This window comes from Pelodiscus sinensis, chromosome 23 (genome assembly GCF_049634645.1).
Source record: "Pelodiscus sinensis isolate JC-2024 chromosome 23, ASM4963464v1, whole genome shotgun sequence".
In the NCBI taxonomy this organism is placed as follows: Eukaryota; Metazoa; Chordata; order Testudines; family Trionychidae; genus Pelodiscus; species Pelodiscus sinensis.
The window spans coordinates 7,445,222-7,470,167 of record NC_134733.1 but is presented as its reverse complement, the minus strand read 5'-3'; the positions used below and the strand labels follow the sequence as shown (position 1 = coordinate 7,470,167).

Here is a 24,946-nt window from a genome sequence, read left to right as displayed (position 1 = left end):
GAAGAAGCCTCTCCCCGCGCGCCTCCCCCGCCCCCTCCACTCGAGGGACTCTCTTTCCCCTCCACGCAGGCTCCGAGAAGGGCAGCCCGCAGTAGACGAGGCCCCGCCCCGCTGCGGCTCGGCGGAGCGGGCGCGCTGCCTGTCGGGATAGGGCTTCCGGCTCGGACCATGACGGCCGCTGCCTGGCCCTGGCTGCTGCTGCTGCTGGCCCCGCTGGCGGCCGCCGTCTATGAGGATCAAGTGGGCAAGTTCGACTGGTGGGTGCTGGGGCCACATCCGGGTATTTCCCCCCCCCCCATCAGCAGCGCCGGACCCTGTTCACTGGCTCCGTCCACCCCCATCAGCCGGGGGGGGGGGGCTGACATCGCTCCAAGCCCTGGATACTGACGTGTGCACCCCCCCCCCCAGCTCTGGGTGGGCTGCCCCGCTCCTCCCTCCCCCCGCTGTTCCGAGGCTGTGCCCGGGCCTCTCCTGCCCCCCCCCCCCCGAAGCGAAGGAGGAGCCCGAGCCTGGCCCCGCGAGGCTGTCACGGGCGCTGGTGTCTGCGGGGGGGAGATGCCCTCTGGGGTGCAGATTTGCTGCACGCGCATTGCCCGGCCGGCCGTGGGGGGGGGACCCCCAGCCATTGAAACATCTGTAGGGGGCCGGCCGTTGGGGGGGGAGCCCCAGCCATCGAAACATCTGTAGGGGGCTGGCCGTGGGGGGGGGAGCCCCAGCCATTGAAACATCTGTAGGGGGCCGGCCGTGGGGGGGGGAGCCCCAGCTATTGAAACATCTGTAGGGGGCTGGCCGTGGGGGGGGGAGCCCCAGCCATTGAAACATCTGTAGGGGGCTGGCCGTGGGGGGGGGGAGCCCCAGCCATTGAAACATCTGTAGGGGGCTGGCCGTGGGGGGGGGAGCCCCAGCCATTGAAACATCTGTAGGGGGCTGGCCGTGGGGGGGGGGAGCCCCAGCCATTGAAACATCTGTAGGGGGCTGGCCGTGGGGGGGGAGCCCCAGCCATTGAAACATCTGTAAGGGGCCGGCCGTGGGGGGGGGGGAGCCCCAGCCATTGAAATATCTGTAGGGGGCCGGTCGTGGGGGGGGGAGCCCCAGCCATTGAAACATCTGTAGGGGGCCGGCCGTGGGGGGGTGGTGGAGCCCCAGCCATTGAAACATCTGTAGGGGGCCGGCCGTGGGGGGGGGGAGCCCCAGCCATCGAAACATCTGTAGGGGGTTGGCCGTGGGGGGGGGGAGCCCCAGCCATTGAAACATCTGTAGGGGGCCGGCCGTGGGGGGGGGGAGCCCCAGCTATGGAAACATCTGTAGGGGGCCGGCCGTGGGGGGGGGGAGCCCCAGCTATTGAAACATCTGTTGGGGGCTGGTCCGGAAAAGTGCTTTATGGACCAGCTATTTGCCCTACTGCTGCCTCGGATTGACAGCCCTGTGCCCTGCAAAACCGCTCCCTGCCTGCCTTTCGCTGAGGGAGTCTGCTTTCCGTCTCACTGGGGAGGGGGAAAACGACCTTGGAACAACAGCGGCTTTCAACCTAGAGACGTAGGAATGTACCAATTGCCGTATGCTTTGAAAGTATTTAATGAAAATGCAAGAATGAGACTGGTTATACTGCAATGCAACCGTTCATTTTTTTCATTTATTATTAATTAATATACAGGCAGTCCCCGGGTTACGTACAAGATAGGGACTGTAGGTTTGTTCTTAAGTTGAATCTGTATGTAAGTCGGAACTGGCATCCAGATTCAGCCGCTGCTGAAACTGACCAGCGGCTGACTACAGGAAGCCCGAGGCAGAGTTGCTCTACCCCGGGCTTCCTGGAATCAGCCGCTGATCAGTTTCAACAGGCTGAATCTGGACGCCAGTTCTTACATACAGATTCAACTTAAGAACCGCAGGCGTCCCCAAGTCAGCTGCTGCTGAAACTGATCAGCGGCTGATTCCAGGAAGCCCGGGGCAGAGCAACTCTGCCTCGGGCTTCCTGTAGTCAGCGCTGGTCAGTTTCAGCAGCGGCTGACTTGGGGACGCCCGGGGCAGAGCAGCTTGGGTGCTGCTGGGTTGCTCCAGTAGCGCCGCTCCTCGGTGCTACTGGACAAACCCAGCAGCACCCAAGCTGCTCTGTCCCAGGCGTCCTGATTCAGCCGCTGCTGAAACTGACCAGCAGTGGCTGAATCAGGACGCCTAGGGCAGAGCAGCTGGGGTGCTGCCGGGTTGGTCCAGTAGCGCCCAGAGCGGCGCTACTGGACCAACCAGCAGCGCCCCAGCTGCTGTACCACAGGCGTCCGGAGCAAAGCCACGGAGCACGGGGGGCAGCGGGACAGGCCAGACACGCCGCGGCTGTCCTGCTGCCCGCGTGCTCAGCAGCTTTGCTCCCCGTCTCCCTGGTCTGCTGGTCTCCGACGTAAGTCGGATCCGCGTAACTCGGGGACTGCCTGTATAGGATTAGCCTCTTTGTTTTCTTGATGGGAACTTCCTAGAGGCAGATTTGACATTGAGTGCCAAAATATCACAGGATTCCTTTCTCACTTGGTCAGACTTAATTTCTCTTTTAATTTGCAGTGACTTTTTTTCCTCCCCTTAGAAGAATTTTAGCAGTGTTATGGTTGACCTCTGTTGCATTGAGTGCCACCATATAGCTTGTATTCTGAACTCCTGTGTTAATTTTAATAATCTCTTTTCCTTTTTTCAGTAGGTTACGTGGACAGTATTATTTTTTCACACAATCTCTGAATTTCCTATTCCTTAGGAGACAGCAATATGTGGGAAAAATCAAATTTGCTTCCTTGGAATCTTCACAGAGCTCCAAGAAGCTTATTGTGGCTACAGAGAAGAATGTGATGGCTGCTTTGAATTCCAGGAATGGAGAAATCCGTGAGTGAACTGTTGTTTTATGAGGCGGGATCTGCCATTTGTGTTGGAACTAATGGATGTGGAACTAAAATTAAACTCTATCATACAGTAAAAGTTACTCCTGCTTATACAAAAGTTAACTTTGGGTGCATAGTCCATTTTAAGAGTTGAGGGTTGGTTAATTAGACATGACTTTTTACCTGGTTACAAAGAATTTATAAAAATACACTTACGTTTTTTTCAGGTTAGTGGCTTCATTTCCTACTTTTAAGTGTAAGCCAGTTAGGTGCTGACATGACTAGTTTTCTGTAGCTTACAGCTAGAGCTGTTCTTCACCAGCATAGTGAACTGAATGGGGCATGAAGACTGAATTCCTCTCTCATCTTATCCTTTGGCACTTTGGAGGGGAAGTTGTGAGGAAGCTTGCTTTGGCATGACCTATTCTGTATTTGCTCTGTGGTTAGATAGAGGATGGACCTTTCTTCAGCATGAAATACTCCGGGGAAAGAATCTCATTCCCAATTGACTCCTTGTTCCTTTCAGTGTGGCGTCATGTGGATAAGGGGACTCCTGAAGGAGCAGTAGATGCCATGCTGATCCATGGACAGGGTAAGCAAGGCATAAGCTTTCCTTTGTTCATTCCCATTACAGAACTCCAGCCAAGTTTGGACAAAGAGCTAAATTTGCTAGAGCTAATAGTCATGGTAAGCCTATAGTGGATGCAAGTGCAGTCTTAAAAGATTTTGTGCTTTACTTCTTGGCCTGTCCTCTTCTAGATGCATGAACATTATTTCCTGCTTATCTCCTCTGTTTAATTTATCACTTAGTGATGTCAGGACCACAGCTATGCATAATATTTGCATAACATTAGGAAGCCTGGACTTTTAGTGCTAAGAGTATAAGTGAGCTATAAAACCTGAAATTCTCTGTGCACGTTAAGCAAAATTACCTTCCCAACTGTGAAGCAGAACAGCTGTGTTCTGTTCAGCCATTGAGATCAATAATGTCCTGTTCATACCAGTGGAAGAGCGAGTAACCTGGAGGATCAGCAGTGAGCTGAATAAAGGAGCCAATATAAAAATATTTGTTTTGTTGTTCTCTCCTCCCTGCCAGATGCCATCACTCTGTCCAATGGGGGGCATATTTTGCGTTCCTGGGAGACAAATATTGGAGGGCTGAATTGGGAGACATCACTGGACGCTGGCAGGTGGGAAATCTTGAGCAAACTGTTTCTCTCTACCCTTTGGAATTTGTATTTCCTGTGTGTAGTTATGTTTTTGGGACAATGTCAATTAACGGTGAGGGTCATAAAATAACACTCCTGGGAATAATGCAGAGGTGCTGAATTTTGCAATCATTTATCAAAAGCAGGACTAATCCCATGGTAACCTTTCAAAATTCTTATTGCTTTAGTACTTGGAGTGAAGAGTGTGCACCATTTTGGGCCATGAGATGCCATTTTGGCTTGATGGGACTTTTGGTCCTCAGTCCCATCTTTACCCTCTCGCTGCAGGTATCAGTGGTTAGAGCTCCAGTCAGTGCTGTCCACGATGGTGGTTTGGTCACATAATATCAACTATATCTAGATAAGTGTGGTTATTTTTGAGGAAACGTATAGGTGTTGTGCCAGCTACTAGGATGGAGAATAGTAGGGCTGGTTTTTTAAAATAATCGTAATGTTGCTATGGCTCTGCAAACTGGGTAAGTCTCTAAGTATTATCTTCTCACCCTCTGTCTCTCACCTGTGTTTAGTTTCCAGATGGCTACCTTGGTGGGGTTCCAGGACACAGTGAGATATTTGGCTGTCCTAAAGAAGAATGCCCTTTCTCTTCATTACCTTTCCAATGGCCACCAGAAATGGGTAGAGCATTTACCAGAAAGGTACAATTCCAAAACACGTGTAGATCGCTGACGCTCAAACTGTAGGACCCCCTTATTCCCTTTAGCTTCTGAAAATATTGTGTGTTTAAGGTTACAGGGGGGGAGGGGGAGTTGCAACCATTCCCTGCACATCTGTTTGAGAATATGGACTCCTTGGGGCCTAATAGGTCGTCTTCATCCATGCTATCTCTGGGGTCGGTGTGTTGAACTTCAGTAGGCAATAGCCGAAGGGAAGAAGTCCCTAAAACGTTTGTGTTGATGGGAAAAATTCTCCTGTTGGCTGATGCACTTAGTTGACCCGGTCTTTTCTTGCAAAACCCAGGGTAACACTGTATAGGTTCCTAGAGCAGGGGGCTTTACAGGTAGCTCAGGGTAGCTATTCGAGAAAGTGATTAATTGCTGCTTCTTCTCTTGCAGTGAGAATACCCAGTATCAGCTGGTGTATTCATATGGAACCGGCGTGGTACTTGCACTTGGAATTGTTCCTCGAAGCCATTTGAACATTGTCGCCTTTAGCGTAGAAGATGGTGAAATTACAAACCAGGTAGAAATAGCACATTGATTCATGATGTCAGCTCCTCACCAGGTTGGATCTAATTTTTCCAAAGTTCCAATCTGGGTAAATTCAATATGATATCTAGATAAGTTTAATTGCATTGCTGGCACATAAATGAAAATATCATCCTGTCTCAATGGGGTGTCTCATGGACTTGGGCAGAGACTTACTTCACAGCTGTATCTCCTGGACACAGGGGCTTCGTCTACACTGGCCCCTTTTCCGAAAGGGGCATGCTAATTTTAAACTTCGTAATAGGGAAATCCGCGGGGGATTTAAATATCCCCCGGGGGATTTAAATAAAGATGTCCGCCGCTTTTTTCCGGCTTGTAGAAAAGCCGGAAAAGAGCGTCTAGACTGGCCCGATCCTCCGGAATAAAGCCTTATTCCGGAGGATCTCTTATTCCTACTTCGAACTTAGTAAGGTTGAAATCACCCATGGTTACAAAATTCTTGCTTTATGAGGATTCCACAGGGAAGAGCCTCTGTTCATTGGCAAATGGGATTCTTCTGCTTGTCTCACACACCTTTTATTAAAATGCAGGACAATGTAGCACTTTAAAGACTAACAAGATGGTTTATTAGATGATGAGCTTTCGTGGGCCAGACCCACTTCCTCAGATCAAAATCTGATTTTGATCTGAGGAAGTGGGTCTGGCCCACGAAAGCTCATCATCTAATAAACCATCTTGTTAGTCTTTAAAGTGCTACATTGTCCTGCATTTTGCTTCAGCTACCCCAGACTAACACGGCTACATTTCTATCACTATTCTACACCTTTTATTATTGTGACTAGATTAGAAGTGAACTGTAATGTTAAGCCTTTGATCTCACGGACTACCTGGTAAATAGCCCTTTGCAAATGGAGACATTTCTTTCTGAAATATCTTGGTGTAGTTTTCCAACTGCTGTGTCTCTCTCTTTAATGCCCTTCAGATAAGAGTAGCAGCCCCATGGCTGAAGAGCCTATATGGTGCCTGTTGTGTGGTGGGGGAGGCAGTGCTGGTGTGTGTGGACTTTGACACACGGTCACTCTATGCTTTATCCCTGGAGACTGAGCAGGAGATGAAGCAGATCCCACTGCAGGTGAGCGAGCCTGAAATAGCTTTGCATGTAAGTGGACACGAGACTCGTTGTGAGTCAGGAGGGGAGCGGGTTTTGGGGTCACTAGTGTCAGTTAAATACTGAGGGTGGGTGGAGGAAGCATAATCCACATTGGAATAATCTGGGGGAGGGAAGGGGAGATCATATTACTTCCACAGCAGTGATTTCAGCTCTTTAAGTCTTGTTTTTGTGTCTTATCGTGGGAACTTTTCTATCCTGCATGGTTTGGTGGCAACCTAAGTCATCCCAGATCACCTCACTATGGCTTCCTGTTCAATCAGCTATGGACTAGTTCTTCATAAAGGCTGTATTACTAGTGGGAAAGTTGATGTGTTGTGATCTAATGGTGTAATACCTTCTTGCCATGATTGATTGTTCCTCTTCTCAGTCCCTTGACCTAGAATTTGCTGACAGTTTCCAGCCCAGGATATTGCCCACTCAGTCCAATCCTGTCAGTGCTTCACGGGCTCAGTTCTTCCTGCAGCTGTCTCCAAGTCACTTTGCACTGCTGCAGTACAGAAACGGGCTGCTAAGCCTTGTCCGGGACCTCCAGCAGGTAAATAAAATGAACACAGCTGCAGATCCTTGAATGGAAGAGATGAACTACGGTAGAAATTCAGTGGCTTGATTGTACTTCTGGCTCCATCCACTGGTAAAGCCAGAACCTTCATAAAGCATGCACTGAGCATTATGAATAAGCTGCTGATGCTCAAGTTTCTATCAGACTTTCTATAGCATTGATTGAACCTACATACAGTAGCAGGTCAACTCTCTTAACATCAGTTCAGGAAACTCTAGTTTCTGATAGTTCTCCTCAAGGTGAAAATTTATTCATGCAGGGTCTGTGCTGAGCCAAGAAGTGGTTTGGTGCTAGAAAGCACCTAAATGACTGGTTCTAGTGTAGTTAATACTGGTGGTAGTAAGTCTAGAGGGCCAGAAGTACATGAACCTTCTCTTCAGTTGTACCAGAGGTTGCTTCACTTCCTGATAACTAAACTTCAGAATCCTTCAGTCTGTCAGATTTGCTCAGTATGCCGCAAATGAACTGACCTGTTAGAGAAGAGGCTGCTGCTCTAAACCAAATGAGAATTAAGTCCTCTGTCCAAATGTGTTCTTGTTTTCTCCCCCACTGCTCTCTCTTTTCAGGCAGCTTTGGTGAACTTTGCAACAACTGGGGAGAAGACTGTAGCAGCTGTCCTGACCTGCAGACATGAAATGGTTAGTCAGTTACACAAGGGGAATTCTAAAGCTTGTTTGTTTTTACTGTTATAAAGGTTTTGAGGGGCATGAAAGAGCAGTGCTCTCCAACTTGTAGACTGAATGTACTACCTTGACTTAAACCTGGGGTGGGCAATAATTTTTGCAGGGGGCCATTTAATGAATTTTGGTATGTGGTTATGGGCTGGCTCCCTCCCTCCCCCCGAAGAGGCAGGGCCTGGGGTAAAAGAGGTGGGGTTGAGAGTAGCCTCCCCCCAGAATTGTCTGGGGCTGGAGGCTTTGAAGTAAAAACACAGCAAAGGGCTTGTGGCTCTCAGCCTGGCAGCTTCCCAGGGTTGCTGCAGCTATTTAAAAGGCTCAACCATGAGCCATTTAAATTGGATCCTACTGCCCAAGCCACCACTGGGAAATTCAGTGGTACAGGCAGTAGGATATAAATGGAAAGCAGCCACATGCAGCCTATGTTTTTGGGACACATTTGACTTGCTATTTCCATATAATAGAAGACCCTCAGAGTTATGAATACTACGAGTTAATGAACTGGCCAGTCAACCACCCACTTCATTTGGAACCTTAAGTACACAGTCATGCAGCAGCAGAGACAAAAAAAATCAAGTTGAGCACACTACCGTATTAAACATAAACTATTGAAAAAAAGAAAGGGAAAGCTGAAAAAAATTGACAAAGTGAGGAAACTGTTTCTGTGCTTGTTTCATTTAAATTAAATGCAGCATATTCTTTCGCATAGTAGAGCTTTTCAAAGCTGTATTAAATGTTCAGCTATAAACTTTTGAAAAAGAACTACACTGTTTTGTTCTTAGTTACGAGTAAACTCCACTCCCAAGGTGTTCGTAACTCTGAGGCTCTACTGTAACTGAGGTATCTCTAGCTACTTGAGTTTCATTGCCACTTACATTTATCCAAGTTTGCTGCTGCAAAGCAGGGAGGCACAACTTGCTCCTGTTAGACGCTTAATACTTCTATGTCTTCCATGCCTTTGTCATGCTCACCAGCTCTCTTTCTGTTCTCATGTTTGTTGCAGAAATCTAGAATCCCTGATAAGGCTGACAGCTCTTTTGGACATTCCCATGGGCAGGTATGGAAAGGAGCTTGTTGCCAGGAATTGTAGACAGTTTTTGCAATTAATAGGAAAAACCCTTCTCTAGGGTTTGGAAGGCTGAATGGGGAGCAAGGACAGTATTACTCTGGAGAATTATACTTTGCACCATCTCCATGAAAATTTATCCAAAAGCATCTCAGATCTATTCATTTCCTGAAACTGTAGAGAGCTGAATGCACATGCTACTCTCTCACTGAATTTATTGAAAGATCCTTTGCTTTGTGAACACCCGTTCCCCAGCTTAAAAAGCTTTTTGAACATTAAAAGTTTATTTAAGAAACATTGTTCTTGTGTGTAGTTAGGATAGAGTGCTGCCTGGTATTTGAAGCAGGTCATTAGGAATCAGGACTCTGATTTTTATTCCCAGATCTACAATTGGCTTGCTGTGTGATCTTGTAAAAGATGTGTAGTTGCTCTGTGCCTCAGTTTACCCTGCAGTTTAATGCATGTCACACTGTCTATCCTGCAGGGGTGCTGACACTCAAATAATTGTTTGTAAAGTGCTTTGAGAGCTTCAGAAGAAAGGCATCATAGACCCCTGCTGTGTTCTGCCCAGATGGGCTCAGAATTACAGCAGTTATTTCTCGGGAAAACAAATGGAAGCAAGTGCAGATGCAAATGTCAGCTAGAATTTTTCTGTCCCAAACTAGTGTGCTGTTTGTGTACTATTAAGCAGCTGCTGTGTTGTGCTCTAGAAATGCCAGCATTTTAGAGGTGGGCGACTTGATCCTTGTAAATAGTTTTACAGCACTTTGGGATCTTGTGTTTAAGTCAGATTGTCTTTTATAATGTTCTAGGAATTATTTGTCTGCCCCAACAACACCTACAATATTAATCTGTATTTGGTTGAAACTGGGCAAAGACTGCTGGATACCACGATTACCTTCAGCTTGGAGCAGAGTGGAGCCAGGCCGGAGCAGGTAAATAGGACCCTCTCTCCTGTCATTAAATCCTCAGAGATGGGTGCGTGGAGTTTTTCTTTACATCAGGCTTGACTTCGCATGAGGCGTATCAAACTTTTTGCTGCAGCCAAATAGACAAGCCCCTGATTTGAGGTAGCATGAGCCGTTGGATATTAGTCTGGGTGTCAGAGTGATCTGGCTTCTGCCTCTGTCACATTGTTGTCTGACCTTGGCCAAGTCACTTCATTTTTCTGTGTCTATTTCCCCAGCTGTAAAAGGGGGTTAATGAAATGTACCTACCTTTGTAAAACATGAGCTGCACAAATGAAAAGGGCTGCCTTTTATGATAATCTTTCCAGATTGGCAGGGCTGGTGCGAGCTCTTGGGGTGATCTGCAGGGTTTGGTGGTAGTGAGAAGTGACTGCAAGACAGTCACTTGTATCCATGATGTTTTTTATCCAGATATGGTGACATTGCGTATCCCTGGGTTTATAGAGCTGGATTATAAGGGCAGGGCAAGGGTGGATTGGGCAGATGGGGGAGCTCATACTGCAGGGGAGAGCTTGACACCAGGTAGAACAATATTACCAAGAACAAAATTGCTGCTGCATTTGCCTCTATGGCCTTATAACGGCTCAGGTCTAGCTCAGTTCTTTACACTACCTGAAGCATGAGAGTTGCTGTATGAAACCAGACTTTAGTCTGCCTTTAGACCTGTGAGATATGTTCCCCTGAAGGTAGCACTGCATCCCGTTGTTGCTTTAGAATGGTAGTTCTCAACCAGTTTACCATTGAGGGCCACATATGCAGCTCTCCGTTATGTGGGATGCACACTCACAGTATATATATGGCCCTGAGGGTGTCACATGGGCCACAGCTGTGTGCTGATTGGGCCACATTTGGCCCGGGGGTTGAAAGCTACTGTTTTAGAACCTTAATGTAATGGTGATCTTAAATCTTTCCTCTTCTTGCCTTTGAATTACATCTTCCTTGTGTGGTGCAGGAGATTATAGTCATGATCATCTCTTTCTTTGTCTCCCTTTTCCAGCTCTACATCCAGGTCTTTCTGAAGAAAGATGACTCTGTGGGGTACCGAGCACTGGTACAAACAGAAGACCACATGCTCATGTTTCTCCAGCAACCAGGTAATTGGAAGCAGATTGGCTGGTTCCCCCATATGATAATGTATCCTTTCTTGGTTGTTGCAGTAGTGCACATTTAGTTGTTATGTCTAACCAAGTGGATTTTTTTCTTGAGCTAAATCCCATTGGGAGGATTGCAAACACCAGGGATATCCCTTTTCCTCACAGTTGAAATTTTCTTTCACTACCAGAGCTGAGAATCTGATCCTGTAATGTGCTTTGTTGAACAACAGTCTGTTGCCGTTAGTGGGTCTGTAGAATTTCAGGGTTCTGCCCTCACAGAACTTACTGCATAACAGGGAAAGGTAACTGCTATTCGGTGATGCTTTTTTGAGAAGAAAGGAAATTCCTCAGACAAAATATGGTGTTAACTGTTAGAGTGGGGTTGAGAATCTATTTCTGTTTCCCGCAAAGCCTCAAAGACTCGAGCATGTTAGAGACTGAACTTCATAACTTGTCAAAGCTTTTTTTGTTTTGGGTGATTCCAACCTTTTTGCAAGCCCTACAATGCTCAAGTCATGAGTGTGTACCTTCGACAGTGTCCCTAGTTTAATAAAGTGAGGGAGCTTGGTAGTGATTAAATACCAGTATGTTTGCTATTGTAGTAGACAGTAAATATCAATATCCAAATTGCTTCAGAAATGTGGCATTTTGCATTTTTATTAAGCAGACATTTATTTTTATGAAGATTAGACAGAAGATCCTTCAGTCCCAGGTGTTAGTGGTATAGCTGCAATCTGTTTCAGTGGACTGGATTTGTAAGATGTTCCTGTCTGTCAGTTGCTATCAGGAGCAAACACAGCAAAGATTTAGGAAATGCATTTGTCTGCTCTTTCAATCAACCTAAGTTGCCTTTTCTTTGTATCTCCCTAGGAAGAGTTGTGTGGAGCAGGGAAGAGTCGCTGGCTGAAGTGGTAAGCTTGGAGATGGTGGATCTACCTCTGACGGGTGCCCAGGCTGAATTGGAAGGGGAATTTGGAAAGAAAGCAGGTAATAGCCATGACCCTCCTGTGAATAGGATTGAACTTTTGCAGTGATCTAATAAATATATACAGGGCTCGACAAACCACGACGAAATCCACTTGCCAGCCCTGCACCACGCATGCGCCAGACCCGCACTGTGCATGCGTGCGCCACCAGTGAATGGGATGACCGGCTGAAATCTACTTGCAGTGGGCGAGTAGATACACAGATTTGGCGAGCTCTGTCTGTGTCTATATATCCCTGACTCCAAAACTATGAGTTCTCATCCCAGATTTCTTGTGCAGACATGATCAAAATAAACTAGACTTCCAGGTTTTGTATCCTTCTAAAACTAGATCATATACATATGTTTTAGTCATGAATTCTCCATATCCCTCTGGATATAACAGATACAGACTAATAGGGAAATTATAGCCAACTTGCCTGCTCTTACCAAAACACTTCTATTAGTTATCCTGTAGACTGAATTATAATTGCTTTTATTGTCTTTCTTGCTATCCGGATCCAGCCATTCAAGGTAATCCAAAGAATCACTTGCAGTTCCTTTCCTCTCTTTTCTGACAGCCTCTTTTCTGGTGGATCTTTGTCTTCCCTGTTTGGTTTATTTCTCAGAGAAGAGGTAGATTAAGCATAGGACACAGCTCCAAACAAAGAGCCAACTCAGACTAAGGATGTTATATTTAGATTAATCAACTAATTGAATAGTTGATGCAATTTGCATCGACTATTTGATTAGTTGGTAAGGGCACCTCTGCCTTTGAAATGTAGCAAGAGCCCTGCTGGCTCTTGCTACATTTCAAAGGTAGAAGCACTTCCAATTCCCTGCTGCTCCCCTTCACTCCCCTGATATAGTGCTGGGGGCAGGGAACCAGCTTTTAAGCCTGCTCCCCCCAAGCACCGGCTCCTGTTCCCACACTTGCTGCCACTTTCTGATAGAGGCAGCAAGTGAGTGGGGGGGGGGGAGCGACTAGCTGAGTCAACTACATCCCTAATTCATATTTCAGTTGCCAAGATTTGGGTGCTTCTAAGTAAAGATGGTTCCTTAGTTAGGAGTGAAGTAAAAGCAGGAGGCAAAGGCAAAGTACACTGGTTAGTACTTGAGTAGGCTGCACACATAGTGTTGTAGCTTGCAGGAAAGCTTGACTTGAGATAAGCAGAGTGCCTGCTGAAGTGGGATATGGCAGTGTGTATTTAGGGGCTTAGAAAGCAAAGGAGTTTTTGTGATGGTAATGAGTAAAAATATGATCTAGGTATCATGGAATGTGAAGCAGAATTTTCTTAACTAATATAAATATGTATGGCAGCACATGACTTTCATAGACTGAGGCAGGGGTCGGATTTGCTGTGCTGTGTGTGTTTTCCCTGCTTGTTGCACTAACATTTGTCACTGACTTGTTTGCAGATGGCTTGCTGGGGATGTTTCTGAAGCGCCTATCTTCTCAGCTCATCTTGCTGCAGGCCTGGACTGCACATCTCTGGAAGATGTTCTATGATGCCAGGAAGCCACGGAGCCAGATTAAGAATGAGATCAACATTGACAACTTGGCGAGAGATGAGTTCAACCTGCAGAAAATGATGGTGATGGTCACTGCTTCAGGAAAGGTGAGGGTGGCAGGGCCTGGAAGCCAATCCTGGGTCAAACTTAGCATCCTGCCTATGGTGAGGGGGGGATTCAGGGCTAAGACTGTGGTGGGAAAGGTGTCAGACCAGTGGAATGTCTTGTGGTGGATGGAACCCAAAGCAGAATGCAAGATCTAGATGTGAAAGGCTGTTACACGTGTTGCATTTTCTTTTTGTCTGTGTGCTTCAGCTCTTTGGTATTGAAAGCAGCTCTGGGACCATTCTGTGGAAGCAGTACCTTCAGAACGTGAGACCGGGCTCCTCCTTTAAACTGATGGTCCAGAGAACAACGGCCCACTTCCCCCACCCCCCACAGTGTACGCTGCTTGTTAAGGACAAGGTGAGTCCCTCACACACCTCCAAAGGGTTCTGCTGGACCGGTAGTGAAATCCCCCTCGTTCAGAAAGTATCTTTTTGTATATGATGATAACCATGGTGATAGCTGGGTGAAGCTGAGAGGAGTGGACGTGGCAGATGACAGGAGGACAGAAACAGGGGCACATCCTAATCCATAGTGTTAAAAATTTCAGATTTGCTTTTTAAATTCTTTGAGACAACAAAAAAGTAGAAGTAGAAAGTCAGGGCCTGGGTAAGTTAGTTAGATAGGAAGGGCTTTTCCTCTGCTAGTTACATGACAGTTTATACTCCACAGAAAATAAAAACACCGTGGCTTATTTGGGTGACACCCTGAACAGTGGTAAGATCTAGTGTGAGAAGTGTATACGTCTCATGCGAACATTATGGATCAGCAGACACCAAGGCCATTTGAGCACACAGTGTGTTCATCTGTAGGGTGAGGAGCACAGCGAGGGGAGAAAGGAGGTGCAGACAATAAAGTCCAAATACAAACCAAGCCAGCAGGTAACTTCAGACGCTAGCAGAATAACCTGCCTTCTCTGTGTTTGCCCTGACTCGTTTCTCATCCTGTTGCCTGTTTCAGGAGACCAAAATGAGCGCTCTCTATGTCTTTAACCCCATCTTTGGGAGGTGGAGTCAGGTGGCTCCCCCTGTTCTGAAGCGTCCAATCCTTCAGTCTTTGCTTCTACCCATCATGGATCAAGATTATGCCAAAGTGCTCCTTCTGATTGATGATGAATACAAGGTAATGCTGGTCCCAGGGCAAACCACTCTTCATCTGTAGCATCCAGATCTCACCTATTAGGGCAAGAAATAAGAATGTTGTCAAGCAATAATCCACAAAGGGGATGTGGCTGTTTGATCTAAAGGGACATCATCAAGATAAAACACCTATTTAAAGCTTTTTCCTTATCTGTGTCACTAATAATCTCAGTAGATTAACATAGACACTCTAAAATCTTTGTTGTTCTTGTGCTTTGTTTCTCTCTTGCATTCATTCAGTTGTACCATGACACTTAAGAAGTTGTTTTCACTTTTGGCTCTAGACAGTTTGACTCCCCTAGTTCTTGTGCACTAAATAGCATAATGCCATTTGTTTTATTTGGTCACCTAATACTACAGGGCTATGTCTACACTGCAGGCTTTTTGCTCAAGAACAACCGTTCTTGTGCAAAAACTTGCAGTGTGTCTACACTGCACGTGCGTTCTTGTGCAAGTAAATTTACAGTACAGCATCGGAAAACAGGGCTTCTTCTAGAAGAGTTATTCCTCTTCCCATGAGAAATAAGCCCTTTTGTGCAAGAGCTCTTCCAGAAGAAGGCAGTGTAGACAGGCAACATGAATTTCTTACACAAGAAACCCCAATGAGTAAAATGGCCATCAGAGCTTTCTTGCGCAAGAGCGCATCCACACTGTCATGGACGCTCTTGTGCAAAAGCACATGGCAGTGTGGACACTCTCTTGTGGAAGACCTTTTGCAGAAGAACTCTTGCACAAAATAGTTCTTGTGCAAGAAGCCTGCAGTGTAGATGTAGCCCAGGGGAGTGCTCCATCCCAAAACTGACTATTCTCACCACAGATGAAAGAGTCACAAGAACTTATTTAGTCATGTTAGGATTTGAAACCCCCCATAATTTTTAAAACAAACTAAATTTTCAATCTACACTAAGTTGATTCTAGCCCTCGTTTTGGGCTCTTGATGCTCTATTTTACCTCTGCAAGTCACCGGCTTACGGTTCAGGAAGCTGTGTTTCAAACACAGGCCACTGTCGCCTCCCCAATGCAGATTCCTGTTGCAGATGCCCTATAGATCTTTTTTTGTGGATGGTAAATGGCCTATATTCTTGTCAAGCAAAACTGTAAGCCACTTATGGAACAGGTTAGGATAGTGCTGACTTCCCTACTACTTAGGGTGCCTCTGGCTTTGTTTAATCAAATTCATCCTTTTTCAAGCCATTAGTGGAATTTACATCTGTGGTAAATTGGGCCCAGAAAGCATAACCGGACTAACTTACTTTTATATGTGAGTCTGAAACCTGTTGTTAACTAATGTCTTTGTTTAAACTCTTCTTTATCATCCCAGGTTACAGCTTTCCCAGCAACTAAAAACATCCTCCGCCAGCTAGAGGAAATGGCTCACTCCATCTTCTTTTATTTAGTGGATGCTGAACAGGGCAAACTCTCTGGCTTTCGCCTGCTAAAGGTACAGAAGATGCTCTGTGTGAGACCTGTTCCTCCCCTAGAGTGTATGTATGGCAGATGTTTGCTGTCAGTGGGTGAGATTTTGGTTTGATGTATAGGAAAGGTTGCTGGGTATTGACTGCTGCCAGTTCTCAAAGCTTTCTGAAATCTTTGTAAACCCACAGGTGTAAATAGTCCGTACTGAAGAACCCAAACTTGTCTTCATCCTGCAGTTTGGTGAGACTTCACAGGAGAGAGCAGTTCTCTCCTATTTCCCTTTATAGGGATGTGATTGGTTAGTTGGTAGGACTCACCCTTAGTGGGTGAGGCTTGCCGGTTAACTGGTGGCTGCTCCAGCCCCATGGGGGTCCACCATGGACAGTTGTTGCTCTGGATGACCTCTGTTGGTGAGCCGCTCCAACCCAGCAGTGGGCTGGGGGCCTCTCCAGCCCAGATGGGCTGCATTGACCCCCCCCCCCCTTCCCTTTAACTTAGTAGTTTCCAACATTTTTGATACTAGGGACTGGCAAATCCATTCACAAATTTTTGGTGGACTAGCCACATCTTATTTGCATGTTACTCAAATGATGGATATGCAAATAAAACATTACCGGTCCACCAAAAGCCCAGCCCCCGGTGCCAGCCCTAACCATAGAGTGCCCACCCCCTCCTTTACCTCCAATGCCAGCTACGGACCCCCTGTACCCAACCCCCCATTGCCAGCCTGCCACTCTGAGTCCACCAGTGCTAGCCCCCCCATCCCAAACACCTCAGTCAGCCTCCTGCCCCTTAGACCCACCCCACCAGACCCCCCCAGTACCAGTCTCCTGTTTCCAGAGCCCCCCAGTGCCAGCCCTGTCCCCATAGCCCCCCCTCCCCCACTACTAGTTCAGCCTCCAGAGCCCCCCAGCACTAGCCCCGTCCCTGGAGCCCCCAGTGCCTGCCTCGTCCCTCACCTAGCCCTGCGCTGCTACCTGCATTGTGGCGGCTTTGGGGGCTAGGGCTGGAGAACACTGCCCAGCGCCTTTCCTCCTGCCACAGGTGTTGGGAGAGGAGTATCCTGACCTGCTGCTCAGCCAACCAGTGCTAGGCAGGGGTGGGGTCTCCTCCCGGCTGTGGAAGAGCGTTTCCCTATGCAGAGGGAGGGCCTCACAGAGCCCTCCTGCTGCGTAGGCCGTGTAGGGAAGTGCTCTTCTGTGGCTGGGTGGAGACCCTGCCCCTGCCTGGCACCGGTTGGCTACGGGGTGGGGCAGAACATGCCTCCTCCAACACTCGCGGCGAGAGTAGTGTACCCCGGCCCCCAGAGCCGCTGTGGCCCAGTGGTTGGAAACTGCTTCTTTAACTAGTTAAACAATGCTTAACTGGTTAACTAATTAAACAGGATTTTACGCCCCTATGAAGATACACTTCAGGACAGAGGAGAGCATAGTAGTTCAAATAATCTTTCTCATTCAGTGCCCCAAGAGGCTGTTGCCTATTTGGAGAAATAGTTTTGCTTCCATAGACAATGGGCAGAGGCAGCATGTGAGCTAGTAAAAAGTGTTGGTCCCTGCTCTGGTGGTCCTCTGAATTGCACTCTCTGCTAGCTGCAAATGACATGGATTCAATCCCATCTGTATGTCGTATGTGGGAGAATTGTGATCTCCCACAGATCTGTACTGGACCAGTGGTGTTTGATATCTTAATTAATGATCTAGAAAAGGGAGTGAGGATTCAACATGGAGGAGATGTTAATCCGTTAGTTAAGATTAGAGAAGACTGAACAACTCCAGAGGTACCAGATAAAAGTAAATAAATAAGCAGCATGATGGCAGATGAAATTCAGTGTTGACAAAGGCAAAATAAAGTACAGTGGAAGGAGTAGGCTGAATTACTTGTCTACGATAGTGGAGTCTACATTAACTGTAGCCAGTAGGAAAAAGAATTTGGCTGCCATTGTGAATAGTTCAAGGCACAATGGGGTGCAAAAATGTGAGGCTGGATAAATAATGGGATAGACCATGTTATGCAAATAAATAAATCACTGATCTGCCTTTGCCTGGAGTGCTGTGTTCACATCTGGTCACACAGTCTAAAAAGGATATAGTGAAACAGAGCGCCTGGAGATGGGTGACACACATAACCAGAGCTGGGTAAGCCTGTATGTAAAAGAATAATGGTATATAGAAGGTAAATTGGGAACCTTCCTATTTATCCTGGCTAATTCAAGAATGTGGAAGTTTAAATGAAGTTTATAAATTTGCTGCATTTTACTAATAGAGAAATAATACTTGGGACAACAATTAACTTACCGAACTCAGTGCCACATGATACTGAAGCTAAGCAGTTAGTAGGATTCCAGAAAGGATTAAACGTGTCTGGAAAATATCCATGAGGCTGGATGTTTTTTATGACATATATATATAAAGACATTGGAAGAACATTAAGGTTACATTAAGAACATTAAGGTGCTAAAAAGTTGAGAAAGCCAGACTCAAGGCTTCCTTTAATGTAGCCCCTTTGGGATGGTTTTTAATTACATGATCACATTGAAATATCTGTCTTTGAAGACAGAGACAGAATGCCAGACTGGATGGAGCACAGTGATTCGCTGTAATAAATTTTATGGAAGTTGGTTCTAGGCGGGATCTCCCCGTGTCCTGTAAATGGAGATTATGACTGATATAGGGTCAGGAAACCTTTTTGTGCATCTTGTGTCTGCTGTAGGATCTGACAACGGAGGTGAGCTGGGAGATGACCATCCCAACTGAAGTGCAGAAGATAGTGATTGTGAAGGGGAAGAGATCAAATGAGCATGTGCACTCCCAGGGACGTGTGATGGGTGATCGCAGCGTCCTCTATAAGGTACTGCAGACCATTGTTATCTGAGCTTTGGTGGCTGTGGGCTGGATGCTAAGGTTTCTAGGGAACTTGGCATGGAAGCATCAGGGAGCTGGTTCCCACCTCCTGGACTTGTAGATGCTAAGCATGTTGTAAAAGCAACACTTAAAACTGTCTGGAAATATGTTTTTCCTCATTGGAGCTATCTTCTTGAGCTGTCTAGTAATTTTCTTTATGGAGCAGCCCATATAGGAGCAGTAAAGGCAGCGAGTCTAACTTGCTATATATTATCATCTTGATCCTTTTTTTAAACCAATGCTGTGACCGCACCCCATCAAAAATCCCCTTGGAATTGTTCCCCAGTGTTCTGATCATGCCACTGACTCCTGCCTTCTTGCTCTCTGGGGCTCCCCACCACACTATCCTATTGGGCCAGATCCTCTGGTCTCCCCCAGATGAAGCACAGAGTTGGGGTTACCGCCCCCCTGCAGAGACTGAGCAGAAACTGAGCTGCTTCAGCTCTGGGTAGATGCAGTTCTAGGGTTCAGCACCCAGGAAACAAACCCCCCAAACAAATCTGTCTTTCTCCATGTAAAAGTTTTACATAGGGGAAACTTATGAGGTAAGCTCCCTTTATCAAGGACAGAGAGATATGAACAGTAGTTGTTCCTCCCCAGGTAACAATTATTTACTCTGGGACTGATGGTAATATTAAGTACAAACAGGATTTAAGTGGTTTTAAGGGGAAAACAAACCGATCAAAGTAAGTTACTAAATTAAAATGAAAAGAGAACGAATAGCTTGTTCTAGTTCACTAAGAAAGTTACTGCATGCAGATTCTTACCCTAAGAGCTGTTCTTATTTCATGTACAGGCAGTCTCCGGGTTACGTACAGGATAGGGACTGTAGGTTTGTTCTTAAGTTGAATTTGTATGTAAGTCGGAACTGGTACATATTGTATGGGAAACTCTAGCCAAACATTTCTCCAGAGCTCAGTTTTATTCTCCCACACCTCACTTCCATCAGTCCTTTATTCTCAAGCTGAGGTGTCTGCTGAGAAAAGCCGCTCCGCGTCTCCCTGGTCTGCTGGGGGGAAGCAGCTAGTGCAGGGTTGCCTCACCCCGTTTGTAAGTAGGGATCCGATGTAAGTCGGATCCATGTAACCCGGGGACTGCCTGTATAATTTTTAAGTCAGAGACAAACTCTTGCTCTGACTTGGGTCTCCAGCACCAGGTGTTATGGTAACATGCCTCTCCAGACCAACCACCTTCTGGGCTTACAGGATAAATAAAGCTATTTACAAGTTGTTAAATTGATCACTTAGTCATTAGCCTCATTAGTACATTTAAAACTATAAACAGACTCACGGGTCATATTTCTAACTTCACATATTAGAATGACACATGCACCAAAATAGGATATATAGATCCAGCAGACTGTAACATTAAAATTGACAGGTTATGTGAGGTATTTTGACTCAAGCATCTTCAAGTTGTGCATATTTATATTCAAAAGCTAATTTTCATAAAGTGTGGAGGGAATTGTCACCCTAAGGTCGAGAAAGAAGGGAAGTGGGGGAGGGGTGGGGAAGAATCACAAATCCTAATGTCCATCTTGGGGTGCATTCAGACTTGTCCAGCCCTTTTACCAGACTGCTGAAGGGAGGACAGAAGGAACTTTGACTACGTGGGTCTGGGATAATCTGCACAGGTGGCTGCTGGCACAGAGGTTATAAACTAGGGGCTTCCTGACATTTTTCCTTGTTTTAGTCCTTGAACCCTAACCTGCTGGCAGTGGTAACGGAGAGCACAGATACACACCATGAACGCACCTTCATTGGAATCTATCTGATTGATGGAGTCACAGGCCGGATCATCCACTCTTCTGTGCAGAAGAAATCAAAGGGACCTGTCCACATTGTCCATTCAGAGAACTGGGTGTTGGTAAGGAAAAGGCATTGCTTGTCATCTTTTAGATTTGAGAGCTGGAGGCAACTGCTACAGCTGCCCAGGGAATGCTCCCCAGTTCCACACTAGCGACTGTCCAGCTACCCTCTATGTGAATTGACTTGCTCTGGAGCATTGCATTCAGGCCTCCTGAATGATGTCTTCCCCTCTTGTCTCAGTACCAGTATTGGAATACTAAGGCGCGCCGGAATGAGTTCACTGTGCTGGAGTTGTATGAAGGAACGGAGCAGTATAATGCCACAGCCTTCAGTTCCCTTGACCGCCCACTGTTGCCCCAGGTCCTTCAGCAATCCTATATCTTCCCATCTGCAATCAGCGCCATGGAGGCCACCATCACTGAACGAGGCATCACCAGCCGTCACTTGCTTAGTAAGAATTGGGTTGGGGCAGGATGGAGAGATAGGTGCGTCAAATTCTGTACTCAAGAAAAGGTCCCTACAGTGATCTAGGGAAGGGGTGGGGAGCCTTTCTTGGGTTGGGGGCTGCTGCCCCAGAGAAAAATCAGTCAGGGGCCACACACAACCGAGAAGCAAAAAACCCAAACCAAGACAAAAAAAACCTCACACCCCCACTGATGTGGCCTCTGACTGAGGAGAAAGATTCTCCCCATATTCCCCTTGTATAACAGAGCCTGCGGCCCAGCCTAGTAGATTTTGGGTGCTCCAGCCCCATGGTGGAGCAGCAGGGAGGCTGGAGCACCAGTGCTGGCTCCCCAATGCTGTGGGTTGTGTGTGTGTGGAGGGGGAAGTGGGGGGGGGGGGCAGTATGAGCCTTGAGGACTGGATTGAAGCAGGCTGGCTGAGGTTCCCCACCTCTGATCTAGGGCAGTTTTTGGCTATGACAGTCCCAGGGGCTGCTTTAAAGAAAGGGTTATTTTTAAAACTAGTCTGTGATTTGAAGGAATAGTGCAGCTGCAGCCCTTCTCCCCCGACATCAATCCTGGTGCATGCTACTCTTAAATGTTGCTGCTCTCTGCATGGGCTATGCCTTGGCCTTTCACTCATGAGCTGCCTTTAGAGCAGTGTTTCTTAAACTGTGGAGGCCGTGGGAGGTGTGCCTTGGAGAACAACAGAATTCAAAATGGTCATCTTTAAAGGGCCAGGCAACTTTTTTTCCTCAATAACTTCCCCCTGATCTTTTTTTTTTCCCCCTCAACAAAACAATCCTTGGTGTTTCCCATAAAAAATGGTTTGGTATTCCTCAGTCTTAAAAAGTTTAAGAAACACTGCTTTAGAGCAACAAAAAGTATTCACTTCTACAGACTAGCTCTCTGCTTGCTTCCACACACCTTCCTTCATCACTGGGCAGTAGTGGATTCAGCAAGCTCTCTCTGGCATGCATCAGGAGGGCTATTGGATTAGCCATCAGAGACAGCGGACAGAATGGTCATTTCTAAGATGTACTTTTTTAATGTGCAGTTGGGCTTCCTTCTGGGGCAATTCTCTCCCTTCCAAAGGCTCTGCTGGATCCTCGACGCCCAGAGATCCCGACAGAACAAAGCAGGTAAGCAAAATGCCCTGGCAGTAATCCCCATTCCCAGGCACCTGCCGAAAGGGGAAAGTTTGGGTGTTTAATGCTTTAGTGTGGAGTAGATTAATTTATCCATTCTGTCTGGCCAGATTCAGAGTAATTCTAACATTAAATTTAGAGAGGCTATTGTCATCTTTGGCAATTGGATTGCTTTGCTGCCAGTCCAAGTGTGAATAAATTATTCTGTAACCTGTTAGCATCATACTAGTGACTCGGTATTCTATATAATTACCTCTCCTTATTAGAGTAATACTTTAACTGATGTGTTCGTGTGGCCTTGAATCTAGTTAGCTGATCTTACAGATTTTAGAAGAAGGCAGTCTGAGAGACACTAGCCTAATTACAGCACGTCCTGGGCTACCAGTTTGTCTCCCTCTGCCTAACAGCCTTTCCCAAGCTGAATGACTAAATTATCTGCATAAAGATTCTAATGTTGTATCACCAGACTTGAATTCCACGTAACAGCCTACTAGGTATTTACCCACTATGCTGTGTTTGGTTGGGTTTTGATATCTCTCAAATGTCTTTCAGGGAAGAAAATTTGATTCCATATTCCCCAGATGTCCAGATCCATGCTGAGAGGTTCATTAATTACAATCAAACCATATCCCGAATGAGAGGGATTTACACTGCTCCCTCTGGCTTAGAGTCCACATGTCTGGTGAGTCTAGGTTAGGATTTCTTTGTAAAGCATAATGTGGAGTACAACCGTATGCCATCACATCTCTTTTTAGGGAAGGTATGTAACCTTAACCCTTGTGATAACTCATTGGTTAAGATTTCCTGAAGTGTGCTTTGCTTGATTAGAAACTAAGAATGGGTCTATTATTAATGTATCTGGATTTCTGCTTGAAGCTGCTGTAACAACTGGAAATCTCACTTTTTCAGGTTGTTGCATATGGGCTGGACATCTTCCAAACCAGAGTCTATCCCTCCAAACAGTTTGATGTTCTGAAGGATGACTATGACTATGTGCTGATAAGTAGTGTCCTCTTTGGATTGGTTTTTGCCACTATGATTACGAAGAGACTTGCTCAGGTGAAGCTGCTGAACCGTGCGTGGCGGTAAGTGCCTGGTTGAAGGGAACACTGAAGGCACAATATAACAGAGCAAGAGGCAGGAGTACAGGCCGACTGGGATTCTAAATAGCTGATGTCTGCTGGAGTGCACACCACAACTGAGTTTAATTGGATGTTACAAATTGTACTGTTGTGATGTACGCAAGTATTTATATCCTGTCTCTACTGGAAACGTTGAAGGAGAGCTGCCGATGGGGGGGGAAAAAGAAGCCTCAACTGAGAGAAATTCCACCCAATGGCAAGGAATTAATGAGACTACCAAGAAGCGTACATTTGTCCAGGACTTCACTTGAATCGGTTTGAAAAAAAACACCCTCAGTTTTCTTGAAAGCGCTAAGATGATCCCTTCATTTTCCATGAAGCACCTTCCCCATCTACAGATGTATTTCCCTCCCACCTTCTGGGGTGTACTTTGAAACCAGTTGATGGTTTACCTCTTTTATTACTACCCAACCATTACTAAAATCTTGGAGAACCCTAGATTCACAGCAGTTCTGATTGAAAAGCTACATTTTGTAACTGCAAGCTACTGTATAAGGGGCATGAGATGAAGGCATGTTGGTAAGTTAGCCAGGATGAGGCATATGATTTCAGCACTGACTGATCAAATCTTTTTAGTAAATTACAGCAAGACGGAAAAGTTCAGGGAAAGAAGATGGTCTCTTAAGGTCTCATTAAGGTCTCCATATTCTTTATTTATTGTGACTGCACCATATGTTCCTTTGTGCTTTAATCTTTTGAATGTTTTGTTGCACAACACAGACCTCATTGATTTGATGTTTATGGGAATGTTTTTCTCTGGTAAAGTAAATATTTTGAAGGTGTAGCAAACCTGAGAGATACCAATTGCTGTGAAATTGCATCTAAAAACATCCCACATTTTATGCTATTTTGTCAAACAGTTAAGCAATAACTTGAAACTAGGTTTAAAAATATTGATTGTGATTTAGGAGTTTTGTTTTCCCTCCATGTATCATGGATGTTCATTGTTGGTACATATTAATGTTCAGCATCTAATTTTAAATTTGAATTTTTAGTATAATTTTAACTCATTGGGACATTAAGCACTAACACTGGTTTTGTATCTCCTTGGCACATGAAGCCAAGGGTTCTGTTGCTTTGGAACCAGCCTTATTGATTTATGTTTGGCTGAGATGTGATCAGATAGCCAGATGCTGTAACAGACTAGATCTTGTTTTTTAACTGAGAGTGAGTTTCACAGTTATCTTATGTGGAAGAACGTGGAGAGAAAGTATGAGGGATATGTCCTTTCTGTATAGTGAAGAACGGGTCATCTAAATAAAAGCAATCTGATCATTATCTATAAGCATGTTTGTATCTTTTGTTAGAACATTTTACTTGGTGTCTGTATTTGTAAGTTAAGCATTACTCCTTTTCTCCACTCAAAAAACCAAAGATACTTGTAACTTACTGAACTTAAAGCAAGAGGTGAAGGGATGGTCTCTACCCCCCTGCAAAAAATGTTGGTGCTGACCAGAAAGACTGGACATAGGTAGAAGCACGTACCTCTCTTTTGAGCACTGGATAAAGAACAAAAATGAAAACTAAAAAGTACAAATGAGTGGGTTTTTTTAAACAAATTGAACCTGTTTCAGACTTTTTACCTTTCATATGAGACAC

At 45.9% G+C, this 24,946-nt stretch overlaps 1 protein-coding gene across 1 annotated transcript; it reads left to right on the top strand.

The window, feature by feature from the left end:
* Positions 1 to 97: 97 nt before the first annotated feature.
* EMC1 (ER membrane protein complex subunit 1) lies at positions 98 to 24,625 on the top strand. The gene is made up of 23 exons (XM_075906479.1): positions 98 to 257; positions 2,741 to 2,865; positions 3,388 to 3,453; positions 3,958 to 4,051; positions 4,597 to 4,725; positions 5,143 to 5,269; positions 6,218 to 6,367; positions 6,774 to 6,941; positions 7,532 to 7,603; positions 8,646 to 8,699; positions 9,521 to 9,643; positions 10,674 to 10,770; positions 11,641 to 11,757; positions 13,154 to 13,353; positions 13,562 to 13,711; positions 14,312 to 14,473; positions 15,812 to 15,931; positions 18,616 to 18,753; positions 20,499 to 20,672; positions 20,855 to 21,065; positions 22,115 to 22,199; positions 22,758 to 22,887; positions 23,115 to 24,625. Exons 1-23 carry the CDS (start codon positions 169 to 171, stop codon positions 23,292 to 23,294), a joined length of 2,961 nt encoding a protein of 986 aa, XP_075762594.1. The 5' UTR covers positions 98 to 168; the 3' UTR covers positions 23,295 to 24,625.
* The last annotated feature ends 321 nt before the right edge of the window (positions 24,626 to 24,946 follow it).